The 14,421-nt window shown below is 41.4% G+C and overlaps 1 protein-coding gene across 2 annotated transcripts in view; it reads right to left on the bottom strand.

The window, feature by feature from the left end:
- Positions 1-14,421, bottom strand: part of LOC112113496 (succinate--hydroxymethylglutarate CoA-transferase) — a 579,588-nt gene that overhangs the window by 55,970 nt on the left and 509,197 nt on the right. For both annotated transcript variants that reach the window (XM_024209791.2, XM_024209792.2), the window contains one exon: positions 3,634-3,697. In XM_024209791.2, coding sequence (XP_024065559.2) covers positions 3,634-3,697 — 64 coding nt within the window. The remainder of the gene's footprint in view (positions 1-3,633; positions 3,698-14,421) is intronic.

Genomic DNA, 14,421 nt, shown 5'->3' with positions numbered 1-14,421 from the left:
AGGCAGGTCATCTAGGAGACCGAAAACTCCATTTTCAAACCAATGGTGTCAGGCTTGGACAGCCGACCTGTCAAGCTCATCCAACAGATATGCTCATGAGTGTTTCTACCTTAAAGGGTTAATAAAGTGGATTGTATACATTTCTGTCTGTCAGGTTTAGGTTTTTGTTGTTGTTGTTGAACTATTTAAAAAAAAATTAGTGATAAAGGCAAGTTTTGAAAGGCCAAATGGTATCTTGGATAATGCAGATGTTGGGAAAGTTGTTATTTGGGCTTTCAAAGTCATATATGAAATATACCATAATTGGACAGATTTGGACAATAGTTCATGCTATAAAAACAAATAGGGGTTGGTGTATATTATACCCTATGTAGCCATTACAAATACATTGCCCAGTGGCCCACACAAAGCAAGAGAAAATGCTGTTTTGGTGGAAAATGAATTGATGTTCTTCAACAGAAGAGTTTGGGATTAAATAAGATTCCAAGGCTTCCTCAACTTTGTTCACTCATTTAATTTGGCTGCCCCAGTACCATCCAGTGAGATCTGGGTTGTCTCCTATAGCTAACCTCTCTCTTCCATTATTTTTCTGTCCTCAAAGGGTCTGTAGTGCTTTCCATTCATTTTCTTAAACATATTTAACTCCTCTTCCAGATCTCTGTGTATCCATCCATCTCACTAGATTCTTATATGGCATCTACAGCTGTGGTATCTGAGTGCTGAATGAAGATGTTAATTAAGACCAGGTAAAAACAATCAACCTGCAAAGAACCACACACATTTTTATTCATCTTTTTAAAAATTCTCTTACAGCTTTCTGCAAAACCATCTCTCCAGTCAGAACAAATGAGCTTCCTTCTTCTATATCTAAGATCTATATCTAAATCTATACAAGAAGATCTTAACAATACTTTTACTAACAGCAGTAGCATATATGTACAAAGACGTTCTTAAAGAAAGAGTAATATTACCACTCTTCTAGAAGTAGAAAATACCAAACTATTAAGTTATATCTTGACTAAAAACAACACAAATGAATACAAATATATTTCTAACAATTTACCTCCTCCACCATGAAAACTCATCAACACCTGATGTGTTGTTCTAAGTATTAAATACCTTAAGAGCATGGGAAAACATACAGAACTAATGCTTGCCATCTCTCATGGGCATACAGTATAGCTCAACTGGGGACTACAACAAGAAGGAAGCATTCAGAATCCTGCCTTTAAATGGAAGAAAAACCAAATGTAGTAGCCCTATAAGCAATATTCAAAAGATAATTAAAATCAAGAGATGGGCCTACATCATAAAATTCAAAGGTGAATTCCTAGCTTCACTGAAGTAAATGGCAAAATTCCTATTAACTTAAGGGAGCCAAGATTTCACCCCAAATGAAGACCCAGATCTGTATTTGAATTCACCCACAGTCTGGGGGTGTTTGGATAAGGGTGTTGGTTCAATCCAATATAATAGAAAGACAGAGGCCAGCCACAAAATTAAATGATAAAAATCTTCCAGCATGAGTACTCACCCATTCCTAATAAGTGTATTGCTGCATTCGGAACTTTGCTTAGCAACACAAAAGGCTATCTGTCAAGAACTTCAGGTGTGATGTCTGCTTCATCTATTTCATCTATTAAAATTTGTCTAGATGTGGACCAGAGATAACAGTCATTCCAGTTTGGTCTAGGGCCCATAGCCTCCCCCCAATACTATTATGGATATATATATGTGTTTGCAATATAAGATTCATTGTCCAGCATCTATATTGAAATCTGTTTTAAGCAACTTCAAGTAGAAACCATTCATACAGTGGAGGTGGTCTCTATCTAACAGTTGAATATAATTGCACTGGAAACTACTTAGAAATACTTTTAAATGGATGTTGAGGATGGGATTACCTACTGGAGGTTGCTTTGGTGCAGTTTTCACTCTAAGCCAAAGATGTATCTCTGACCTGGGTAATTGGAGGATGCTCCTAAGGTCTACCATCAACAGTAATCAAGCTCTTAATGTCATTTCCAAGTTATGGGCAGAGCCATACAGTGTCATTATGTTTACCCTCCTTCCCCTGCTCCATGCCAAGATAGGAAGTAATTCTGCTTTTCCTGTTCAACTGTCCAATGATCGTTTCAGCCATCTGCTTTAATACAAAAAGCCCTTCATAGAAGCCCATCTAAATAGCAAACCGTTAGAGAATAAGATGATTTATTTTAGTTTCACTGCACTGTCACAAGTTTTGAGTTTTAATAAAGTAAAAAAAAAACATAAGGATATGGGAAGTACTGTAGCTTACCTATGTGAAAACTTTCTTTCCTGCCAGTGCTTTCTATCTCTGCTGACAGACATTAGAACATTCCTTTCATCTCCTTTCTCTTCTTGCAGTTTAACTTTGCCCTTGAAGGAGTATTTTCTTTCTCAAAGATAGATTATGTATTGCATGCAACATGAAAATTTACACACTTTTCCTGTTGCCATCTGCAAGGCTTTTCTACCTGTTTTTTTTTTTTAATTGAAACCAAAAACCTTGCTTGTCTTTTCATTATAGATAGACAAAAGGGATTAAACTTTTTTCTTGAAGAGTAAAATATTAAGAGGTGCATTTTCATAAACGCTCATTTGAATTGTGGAAACATATTAGAGTATTTTCTCCCAAACTTCTCAACCTGGTGAGGCCCAAATGTGCACCACAATGTGTGACAAAGACCAAAAATGAAGCAGACAAAAAAATTATTCATGCAGGAAAATATTGAATCATATGGGGTTCATTCCTCTCAAAAAACTCTTTTCTGTAAATGTGTGACTCCAGGATGTGCAACTTAAGAAAAACTTTATGGGTCAAATTCTTCCTACAGCTATGTGTGTGCAACTGATCTGAAATTGATGGGAATTGGGTGCATGTATCAGAGGCTGGTATTTGGCACTGAACGTTTTTACATAAAGAGATGACATTATAAAAATAAAGCTGAAAGATGCTCTGCATGGAGGGGGGAAAGGGAAATCTGTGAGAAAGGAAGGTGTAGGGAAGCAGCAAGATTTGAGTGTTCAGTATTGACCTAACTGCTCCTATTGAAATCGATAAGAGTTTACCATTTACTTCAGTGGAAGAAGACTTAGGCCAACTATGATAGCTTGTCCAGTCTCAATTAGAAAGAAACATAAAGGGCCTGTTCACATCTCCTATAGTCCTCAGAAACTCCTTGGTAAAGAAGTAAGAACAGCTAACCAGACTTTTTCATTGCAGAGCCTGCTGTCAAGCAAAAGCCCATGCTTCAGGATGAGTGGCCCCTTTTTTGTTTTGCTTTTACAATAAAAAGACCCAAAAGCAGAGTTTACGCAACAGTCAGAGTAAACCTAAATCAAAACCATATTCACATAGATGCTTTAACGGTAATATTTCTAACAATGGGGGTTTGCAAACACTATCGAAGTCATGTTCATATTTTAGGAGACGCGAACTACCAAATTCATGAACTGGTCCAATATATACCCATTGCCCTGCTACTAGAACAAACATGGGCATAGGTGTCAACTGTCAGTCAAACATTCATTCACAAGACTGAAATGCCAGGACACATCACTTCATTTTTTTAAAAGTTCTATTTAGAAAGAAAAATTAAATATTCCAACCTGGAACAGCTATCTTCCCTACTGTTGGATGATCCATTTCCATGATAAGTCCATTGTGCAGCACCTAAAAAAGCACGTACATAAACCACAAATATAATTAATTAGTAGACTCAAAATGAAAATCGGCAACATCAGTACTGTCACAAAAAGACATTATGGAAAATATGAATTCACTAAAATTTTCAATTAGCTGCAGGCCAACATTGTCAAAATGAAGTACCTTAATGTTAGACTTATTTATGTATCTAAATAAGTGCTTAAATAAGTTGTTTTGTGTCTAATGTTAAGTACTTCAGTTTGAAAATGTTGACCTTATTTTTTTTCAGTTTAATCCCCAAGTTGTAATATTATTGGAAATCACTAGAAGGCTTTACTGCAGATATTCTTACTGAATGCATAGGCATTTAGATCTTGGCTCCAGGTGTTCAGGGTTAAGTCCGAGTAGATGAGCTCTCACCATCTTTAGCTTTTAAACCCTTCGGGCAGTGATTGGTTCTTTTCTGTGTTTGTATAGCACCCATCACAATGGGGCCCTAGGCCTTTGGGTACTACACCTCTACCCCGATATAACGCTGTCCTCGGGAGCCAAAAAATCTTACCGCGTTATAGATGAAACCGTGTTATATCGAACTTGCTTTGATCCGCCAGAGTGCGCAGCCCCGCCCCCCTCCTCCCCAGAGCGCTGCTTTACCGCGTTATATCCGAATTCGTGTTTTATCGGGTCGCGTTATATCGGGTTAGAGGTGTATCATAATATAATTATTTACTACTAATAATAAATAATAATAGGCAGGGAGTGGACAGAAAGTGGACAAAGGCTTGGCTCTGCCCCGCCACTCACCCCCTCAAATATGCCAGCCAGCAGGGCTAAATCTGCACAAAGAGTAGTAACCTGACATGATGAGCCATGGATTTGATAGGTGGCTCTGCATAGTCACAGATTCACTGGCACTCCCCTCAAACCACCCTCCATGCAACTGTGGATGAAACCCCCAGTAAGCACATTTTTAGCCAGTATAGACATTGAATGGTTTCAGATGCCCTTGATAATTTTTTTTTCAGTTTTAAAGCAATTAATTTCAAATAAGGTATTGTGACAGACCCAGACCAGTGGGGTACAGGAGTCTGGTAGAGGGCAAATATACTGGTCACTGGATGAGTAGTTTTCTGTTCCCTGAGTGACCAGAGCAGGGGCTGTACTAGAGTAATCAGGAACCTGCTAGAACCAGTTAAGGAAGGCAGGCAGGCTAATTAGGACACCTGGAGTCAATTAAGAAGAAGCTGCTAAAATCAATTAAGACAGGCTAATCAGGGCACCTGGGCTTTAAAAAGGAGCTCACTTCAGTTTGTGGTGCGAGTGTGAGCAAGAGATGCAAGGAGCTGAGAGTGAGCGCTGCTGGAGGACTGAGGAGCACAAACATTATCAGACACCAGGAGGAAGGTCCTGTGGTGAGACTAAGGAAGGTGTTTGGAGGAGGCCATGGGGAAGTAGCCCAGGGAGTTGTAGCTGTCATGCAGCTGTTACCGGAGGCACTATAGACAGCTGCAGTCCACAGGGCCCTGGGCTGGAACCCGGAGTAGAGGGCGGGCCTGGGTTCCCCCAAAACCTCCCAATTGACCTGGACTGTGGGTTCTTCCAGAGGGGAAGGTTTCTGGGCTGTTCCCCAACCCACATGGTGAATCTCTGAGGCAAGAAAATCTGCCAATAAGCGCAGGACCCACCAAGATAGAGGAGGAACTTTGTCACAGTATATAAATGTTCCAAAAGAGACTAGTAAATAGCACCACATTTTTAACCATTTACCTTACATAAAGATATTAAAAACCTATGGGTAACATAATACTCTCCCGTTTTTTCTGTCATTATTTAATTGCTCTTGAACTTGCTAGGGAACAAACTATGCAATGTTCTGCTATTATCCTTTAAGAGGGCTAAATAGGTAATTACACCTTGTTTGGTCTCTCTGTGTGTGTGTTTAATAAGGAGTATATGGCATAGCTCTGCCAAGGGTATATCTTCAGTGGACCTGTCATCAATCACAAATGGAACTTTTGTTTTTCCTTTTTATTTTTAATCAAGAAACAAATATCTAATTAATATTAACATAAAATGCTGATGCTTTTTCTAATTCCAAATCCCAGGCAGATGTGTATTTTTCCTCTGTCTAGGAAAATCTCATTGCTAAACAAGTAGTGTCAAAAAGTCTCATTTTCTGAGGTTACTCTGTTTAGCTGGCAGTTGGAAGTGCAAAGCATATTTGATGGAAGACATCAGAGAAAGAAAGGCTGTTAGCTACCCAATAATATTCTTGAAAATTCAGCCTCTTTTCTTCTTAATCTTAATAAGAAAGTTTTTCTTGATCCATGCTGATTTTGTTAATTCTTTTAAGTCCAAATCTAGCAAAGCAGGTAAGCACACGTTTAACTCAAAGTCAAGAGAACACTCATGTGCTTAAAGTTGAACGTGTGCTTGGCTTTGTTGGACTGAGGCCTAAATGAAACATTTAGAAAGAACATGAAATAGCTATAAAACTCTATAAGAATTAGTCAGGGCTAAAGGATTTTCCCAACTTCATTGTCTCTAATTTCTTTTTTGGTTAATACAGACTGCCGCTTATAACACTTGGCAAAAATTCTTATCTTTGTGGAATCATATGCCCTTTTTGTGCTTAAATTAAGTAATAAAAGCTTATTTCTTCTGTATCTCTACTCATCATCAATCTATCTAATTTGTTCTCACTCACACAGAAGGTTTGTTTGAGATGTAGTCATGTTTCCCCCTCATTTTCATAGTTGATACAGTGTTGATTTTATTATTATTATTTGTGTTCTTGTCGCACCTAGGCATCCCAGTCATGGTTGAGGGCTCTAGTGGACTAGGTGCTGTGCAAATACAGAACAAAAAGACAGTTCCTGCCCCAAAGAGTTTATAATCTAAGTATAAGAAAAGAGACAACAGATGGATAGATAGACTGACTTAGAGAGGAGTACAAGGAAACAATGAGACAATAACAGTGAGAGTAATTAATCACTGGAACAATGTACCAAGGGTCGTGGTGGGTTCTTCATCACTGACAATTTTCAAATCAAGATTGGATGTTTTTGTAAAATAGTCTAGAAATTACTTTAGGGAAGTTCTATGGCCTGTGTTATATAGGAGGTCAGACTAGATCATCACAAAGGTCCCTTCTGGCCTTGGAATATGAATCTATGAATATTGGTCAATGTGACAGGCAGTGGTTTCAGCACAGCAACCTAACCATTGTCAAGTTTTTTGTAAGCTTCATGGCAAAGGTGAGTTTGAAGGAGGATAATAAGATAGTTTTGTGGATGTTTACAGGGAGCTCTTCCCAAGTGTAACGGGGCAACATGGGGAAAGCATGAAGTTGCTTGCTTGAAAATTTAAAAAGTGCATGATGGAGGCTGACATCATAGGCCAGTCAGAGGCAGGAGTCAACATCTCACTACTGAATGACAGGTTATAGTTAGGGTGAGGATAGGCCATGAAGGGCCTTACCAGTGAAGACAAGTAGCTTACTTTTCATGTATGATACAGAAGAAGGAACCAGGGGAGGAATGCAAAAAGAGGGGTGACATGGTCAAAGTGATGGGTTAGGAAAATGATCTTTGCAGCAGCATTCTGAATGGATAGCAGTGGATCAAGGTTGCATTTGTAAAGGCCAGTGAAAAAGATGTTGCAGTAATCAACATGCAAGATGATTACAGCCTGGATGAAAGTTTTAAATGTGTGGATGGATAGGCAAGGCCATATCTTAGAGATGTTATGCAGAAAGAATCTGCAAGATTTAGACTTATCCAGGGTCCTAGAGAGAGGTTCAAGTGAAAGATGGGCCTGAGTGAAATGCTGAACATCCATGCAGAGATGTCAGCAAGACAGGCTGAGAGTTTTCCCTCTCGGAGTGATGGTTTTCTCTAATATGCTGGAATCCTTAACGCTCTTATATTTGCTTTCCAGAGTTATTAATCCTCACACCCATATATTTAGTTCCATCCTCTGTCTCTTTTTTTTGGAGTGATGCAATGCTTATCAATTAGCCCCAAAACAATGAAATTGGCCAAAGAGTTGATTTTTTTTCTCACATCATCAGTATTATGTCAAAGAAATATGTAATTTCCTGTCTCATTTGTTCTATTATTGGGGTTTCCAAAATAGAAAATAACAAGGAAATTGACTGAGTCTTCACTGTCTCTTCCCTACAAGCATCCTATCAATTTTGAGGGTGATCCTTATGGGCACATTGTCTCATGACGCAACACCACCTATTCCAGGGGTTGGCAACCTTTCAGAAGTGGTGTGCCGAGTCTCCATTTATTCACTCTAATTTAAGGTTTCGCGTGCCAGTAATACATTTTAACGTTTTTAGATGGTCTCTTTCTATAAGTCTATAATATATAACTAAACTATTGTCGTATGTAAAGTAAATAAGGTTTTTAAAATGTTTAAGAAGCTTCATTTAAAATTACATTAAAATGCAGAGGCCCTGGACCAGTGGCCAGGACCTGGGCAGTGTGAGTGCCACTGAAAATCAGCTTGCATGCCGCCTTCGGCACACGTGCCATAGTTTGCCTACCCCTGACCTATTCCCAGACCATCCTAGTGAATGAGCTAATGTTTACTCTCATTATCCATCAGGGAAAAATAAATTCTGGAGAAGGAATTATGGGGTGGGAACAAAGGGCCTGATCCTCCACTACTTCACACCTTGCTGTGCTCATTTACACCTTTTGAAAATTAAATGCAAAGTGGATGCAACTTGCTACCATTCTGATTTGGGAGAGTCTTACCCCCACTTTGTATTCACTTTGCATAGTTTAAGGCCATGGAAACCAGGCCCAGAAGATATAATGCTGCCATCCTCAGGCATCTACTGAGTCAATATTACAGTAGAACCTCAGAGTTACGAACACCACATGAATGGAGGTTGTTTGTAACTCTGAACAAAACATTATGGTTGTTCTTTCAAAAGTTTACAACTGAACAGTGACTTCGTATCGCTTTGAAACTTTGCTATGGAGAAGAAAAATGCTGCTTTTAACCATCTTAATTTAAATGAAACAAGTACAAAAATAATTTCCTTACCTTGTCAAATCTTTATTTTTTAAACTTTCCATTTTTTTGGTACTTTATGTTTAACACAGTACTGGATTTCATTTTTAAGTAATTTTCTCTTGCTTCTTGTTCATCATCCATAAAAAAAAAAATGCCAACACAAAAGCCCACTTATTTAAATGTCCATTCAATAGCACTAAAAAAATGCTAAAGCAAAACTTACTGGCACCAGTCTTTATAATGACAATTATAAAAAAAAGTATCCAAACTTAAGTTTCCTGCTTAATTACGACAGGATAAACTACGTAGACTTGAAAAAATCTTTAATGGTACTCTGTCTGAAGTTGCTAACAGGCTTTTTTACTGCCAAGATGCGTATCTCTTGAAGCATCATTAGGTTAGTTGGTGTCACTTCAAACTGTTATTCAAGCCATTGAAGACAGGTAGTGAAGCACTCTTCTGCTTGTGTGTGTGGAATCTCCTTGTCACCATCACTTTCAATGTCACTGTCCAGTTATGCTGTTTCTCCTACCAATTACATTATCTCATGGTTGCTAAGAATAGGGTGTCCATTCCCATGTTTATCCATGTTTAGCCATTCCTCCTGTTCCTCCACAGTGATATCCAAAAGCTGTCACTCTTCAGAAAAATGTAGTTGATTAATTTCCATCTGATCATTATTTTCCAAATTATCTGGTTCAGTGTTATCAATACCTGGCCAAAATGCATTTCATGAGCATCTCAAAGACTCAGAGCCAATCTCACCCCAGGACTCAGCACACACCTAGACAGCATCTTTGATTGTCAGCTGTTTACGAAAATCTGTGCAAGATTCAAACTGCATTGATCCCAGTAACAATCGTCATAAGAGGTTTCGCTTGTATCAATGTTTTATGTGGTCCGTAATGCCTTGGTCCATTGGCTGAATGAAACTTGTGATGTTTGGTGGCAAAAACAAACACTGAATGCTTCCATCAATAGATTTTCAACGGCAGGATGAAATGGAGCATTATCCATCAGCAGCACAGCTCGGATAGGTAAAGATTTTGGTATAAGGTCATCTTTCACAAGTGGAACAAAGTGTTTAAAAAACCAGATGGAGAAAATGCCTTTATCCATCCAAGCACTGCACTGGCTGTAGTAATGGACAGGTAGAGTTGACGTAATGAGGTTTGCAAAGCAGTGAGGTTTCGCACTTTTGTGAATGAACCGCAATGGGAGACGGAAATCCCCACTTGCATTAGCAGTAGCCATCAGTGTGACTCGATCTTTACTGGATTTCAAATTTTTCGCCTGTTTTTCTGAACTGTCTGCCAGAGTCTTGTTTGGAAGCAGGCGCCAGTACAGGCCTGTCTCGTCGCAGTTAAACACTTGGTCCCGGGTAAGTTCATGCTGTTCAATAAATTATTTGAAAGTGTTTTTAAATTCACCGGCGGCATTTGAGTCAGCTGTCGGAGACTCTCCTTGCATCCCCAACTGCCATATTCCATGCCAATTTTTGAACTGACAGAGCCACCCTGTGCTTGCTTTAAAATGGTCCGCACCTTTGGATTCATTTCTCCGTAGGGTAACTTTGCCTTTTCTGTAGCCATCACAGCACTTGCAGGAGTGCCTTTTGATCTCTCTTTGGCAAACCACCGAGGCATTGCCTTATCAAAAGCAGCTGCAGCAGCAGTTTTGCATACAACATGCCTTTTTACTGCTTTTTACTGCTCCACTGTCTTTGCCTTCTTTTGCAAATTGCTTTATTTCTTCCTGGCTTTTTGGAATATCAGTGATTTCCTGATACCCTACTCTACTGCTATTTTGCTGATGCTAACACCATCGAGGTTTTTAAAAAATATTTCTAGCTTTGTGTCAATTGAAAGTGTGACACATTTGTGCTTCCCACTGCTTGCCATTTTGCTTAGTCATACAGTACGGTACTTGAAATCATTTCAGAGGCCAGAGAACTGTCTTCAAATGTGCTTTTACTGCAAGGCCAATAACATGTCACATTAAACTTCCCAAGAAGCCTCTAAATTACAGGATAAGAACTAAGGGTGAAAATTTCAAAGAAGCCAAAGAGGCTGATTCAGTTGAGGGGATGCTCTTCCATTACTACCCCTTTGCTCTTATTTATCCTACAATCAGTGCCTTTCAGCTGAGGTTGGGAGAGCTCTCTGCAAAGGTGGTACCTGGCACTCAGGAACCTGGCAGCAATGCCTGGTTTGCAAGCAGCTCCTTGCTCTATTCTTGTTTCTTGCCTTTGGGCTATTGGGCGGGCCTGACCCGCACCCTGGGCGCTACAAGTGCCAGCCCGCAGCTGCCTTTCTCCAGGGCTTGCAGAGGCAGTGGCTGAGAGTCCGCCACCAGCGTCCCTCCCTCCCTGCCCCTCCCGATCGCAGGGGTGCTGCCAGGACCCAAGAGCGCAAAGCTCGGGCCGCATCAGTGGGCATGTGGTGCAGGCTGCGGCTCTTTAAAATGGAGATGCTCCTCCAGAGCACAGCATGCCCGCAGCAGCTCGGCTCCAGCAGCTCACGCTCCAGGCCAGGCTCCAGCCACAAGAGCAGCAGCTCACACCCCAAATGTGGTAGTCCCATGCTGGCAGCTTCCTTGCAGCATCAGGACTTCCGGCTGTGGCAGTTTCTTTCCTGGGCTTGGACTGAGCCATGCAAGCTTGTCTCTCTCCCGGCTGAAGGGGGGGGTGAAAACAGCACCTGCGGCTTATAGGAAAGCAGTGCAGACCCCGGCGCTGCTCCTGCTCTGCCTGCTCAGGCTGCCTTGGGTTGGCAGCGGGGGGTTAGCATGCCCCGCTGGGAGATGGCAGAGGGGTGATGAGCGTGGTAGCCCTGAGGCCAATCGTGCACCTGAAGAAACTGCAGACAGCGGGCTCAGATCCAGTTCAAAGAGAATGTTGTGAAAGCCCAGATGTGCCTACCTTTAAGATGCAATACAGGTAAAGTACAGTATTTGCTTTCTTTGTCTCGGCTGCTGCCTGACTGTATACTTCTGGTTGCTTACTTCCAGTTCCAGATTAGGTGTGCAGATGACCAGTCACTTCTCAACTCTGATGTTCGTATCTTTGAGGTTCTACTGTATTTAATATTTTTTGGAATTTCTTCTTCATAGTTTGTTTGCCTGGATCTAAATGTTTTCATATTTTACTACAATAGATGTCAAGTTAGAGTCCTAACCAATCTTCATCTGACCTTTTGCAAATCAAGCTAGTATTAGGAGGAAATCCACTAAGATTATGACTTGGTCAATGACGGATTCTGTTGTGATCTTCTGACCTTTAGCATCAGCCATTTTATCCCTCATTTTCACAGACTCAGAGATGCTAAGGCCAAAAGGGACCACTATGATCACCTAGTCTGACCTCCTGGATAACACAGGCACTAGAACTTCCCCAAAATAATGCCTTTTGAACTACAGTGTACCTTTTAAAGAAACCATCTAATCTTGATTTAAAAATTACCAGTGACAGAGAATCCACCATGACCCTGGGTAAATTGTTCCAAAAGTTCTTTACCCTCACTGTTAAAGGCCCATGTCATCCAGTTGACCTCGGAGAACCGTTTTTTGCAGGACCGTCATGCAGTTGCTTGCTGAAAACACAGCTCATGCAGCCCTATTCCCCAATACCACTGCCATAGGGTTACCAACCCTCCAGGATTGTCTCCAGGAATTAAAGATTAATCTTTAATTAAAGATTATGTCAAATGATGAAATCTACAGGAATATGTCTAACCAAAATTGGCCAAAACTACTGCCAGATTTGATGGCAATCCCCAGTGATTCCAGGGTTTTATAAAACAGTGCCACCTCCTATTCATGATGCACCCACAGTCCTATAATACTGTTCATGCAAAGGTAAGCCTGGTTATCAACCTGCTGTCCAGCGAAGCCTTAGACTGGGCCTCCCCCTTCTTGGAGTGTGATATTCCAGTAGTGTCAAACTGGGAGGTCTTCCTCCAAGGCATGTCAGTACTATTGGATGATCCACACTAACCACAAACAGTGGAGGCTGCCTAGGCAGGGCACCGGAGCCTCCTACGCTGCACTGCTGCGATGCCTCACAGCTGATACAAATTGGAACAAGGCAGCACAGAGATATCAGTGCCGGTGGGGCCTGCAAGAAGAAATTAAGGATGAATTAGCCCAAGTAGACACACCCGCAAGTCTGGATGTCCTCATGGATCTCGCCATCCATATAGACAATCAGTTACTGGAACGAAGAGAGTCAAAAACAGGGGTCTTGCAACTCTCCAGTGCAGGTACCTTTTCACCACTCCCTCTTGCTGAGCCAATGAAGGTGGGTGTGGGCCATCGACTGCTCACCTCCACAGAAAAGGAATGATGATGCCAGCACTGTTTCTGCTTCTACTGCAGTGAGTAGACACCCCTCCATTTCTGACAGCCCTGTTTCCAAGGAATCAGGAAAAAGAGCTCCTCCGCCCTTTAGTCTTGACTGGAACACACCCAGTTCCCCACCCAAGGGCTCCCCATTTGCAGGTGCCAGTCTAGTTGCACATACCTGGGGTGCCCCTCCAAAATCCCGTTTTACCAGCCCTCATGAACTCAGGCACAGCTGACTGCTTCATCAATGCAGAGGCAGACCAGATCCTGCAGATTCCCCTGCAATCCAAGACCACTCTTAACCTTTATAGAAAATATTGACAGTTCCCCCTTGTCTTCTGGTCCAGTAACAGAGGAAACAGCTCCATTGGAGGTCATGATTCAGGGGCACAGAGAAATGTTACAAATTTGTTGTGATCCATTCACCACACTTTTTCCTGATCCTCAGTATCTACTGGTTGGGCCTCTACCGTCTGCTCATTTAGTGGCAAACACAGGAAGTCTGTTTTCCATTGGAGTTTTGTAGACTGCAATGCTGGCAAACAGGGGCTCCTGTCCCAGCAGCCAAACCTTGAGAGGCTCAGATGGGGGCAGCTATCCAGGTAGAACCTTCCTTTGAAGCTATATCTGAACTCCTCTCAAAATACCAAGACTAGTCCGATGTTTTGGAAAAGAAGAATGTGGAAACTCTACCTCCACACTGGGACCATGACTGCCCAATAGAGCTGCAGCCAGGAGCAAAAATACCCTTCCGATGAGTTTGTTATGTCAGAACCTGAGCTGACAGCACTCTGAGAGTACCTCCAGGAGAATCTGGCCCAATGGTTTATGTGCAAGTTAATCTCCCTGGCTGGCGTACCAGTACTTTTTGTCAAGAAGAAAGATAGCAGTCTCCAACTCTGCATTGATTATCATGCATTGAATCCGATAACTATCAGGAATCATTATCTGCTACCCCTGATTCCCAAGTTGCTGGATCACATGGAGGCTGCCCATATATTCACTAAGTTAGACCTACAGGGACCGTACAATCTCATGTGAATCAGGGAAGGGGACAAGTGGAAGACTGCCTTCTGAACCCACTATGGCTACTGTGTCTATCTTGTAATGCCCTTCGGATTGAGCAACTCCCCAACCACTTTCCAACATTTTATAAATGATGTGTTCCAACACATATTGGACCAATATGTAGTAGTCTACCTAGATAACATATTGATTTTCTCTGACTGCTCTGAACAGCATACCGCTCACGTCCTAGCTGTTCTTGAACGCTTACAGCAGCATGGCCTTTATGCCAAGTTCAAGAAATATGCCTTTGATGTGGCCTCCATGGAGTACTTGGGCTTTGTTTTATCCCCAGTAGAGGTCCAGATGGA

The sequence above is a fragment of the Terrapene carolina genome, unplaced genomic scaffold, assembly GCF_002925995.2.
Source record: "Terrapene carolina triunguis isolate 2854851 unplaced genomic scaffold, T_m_triunguis-2.0 Scaffold182, whole genome shotgun sequence".
In the NCBI taxonomy this organism is placed as follows: Eukaryota; Metazoa; Chordata; order Testudines; family Emydidae; genus Terrapene; species Terrapene triunguis.
This window is presented reverse-complemented; position numbering and strand designations above follow the sequence as displayed.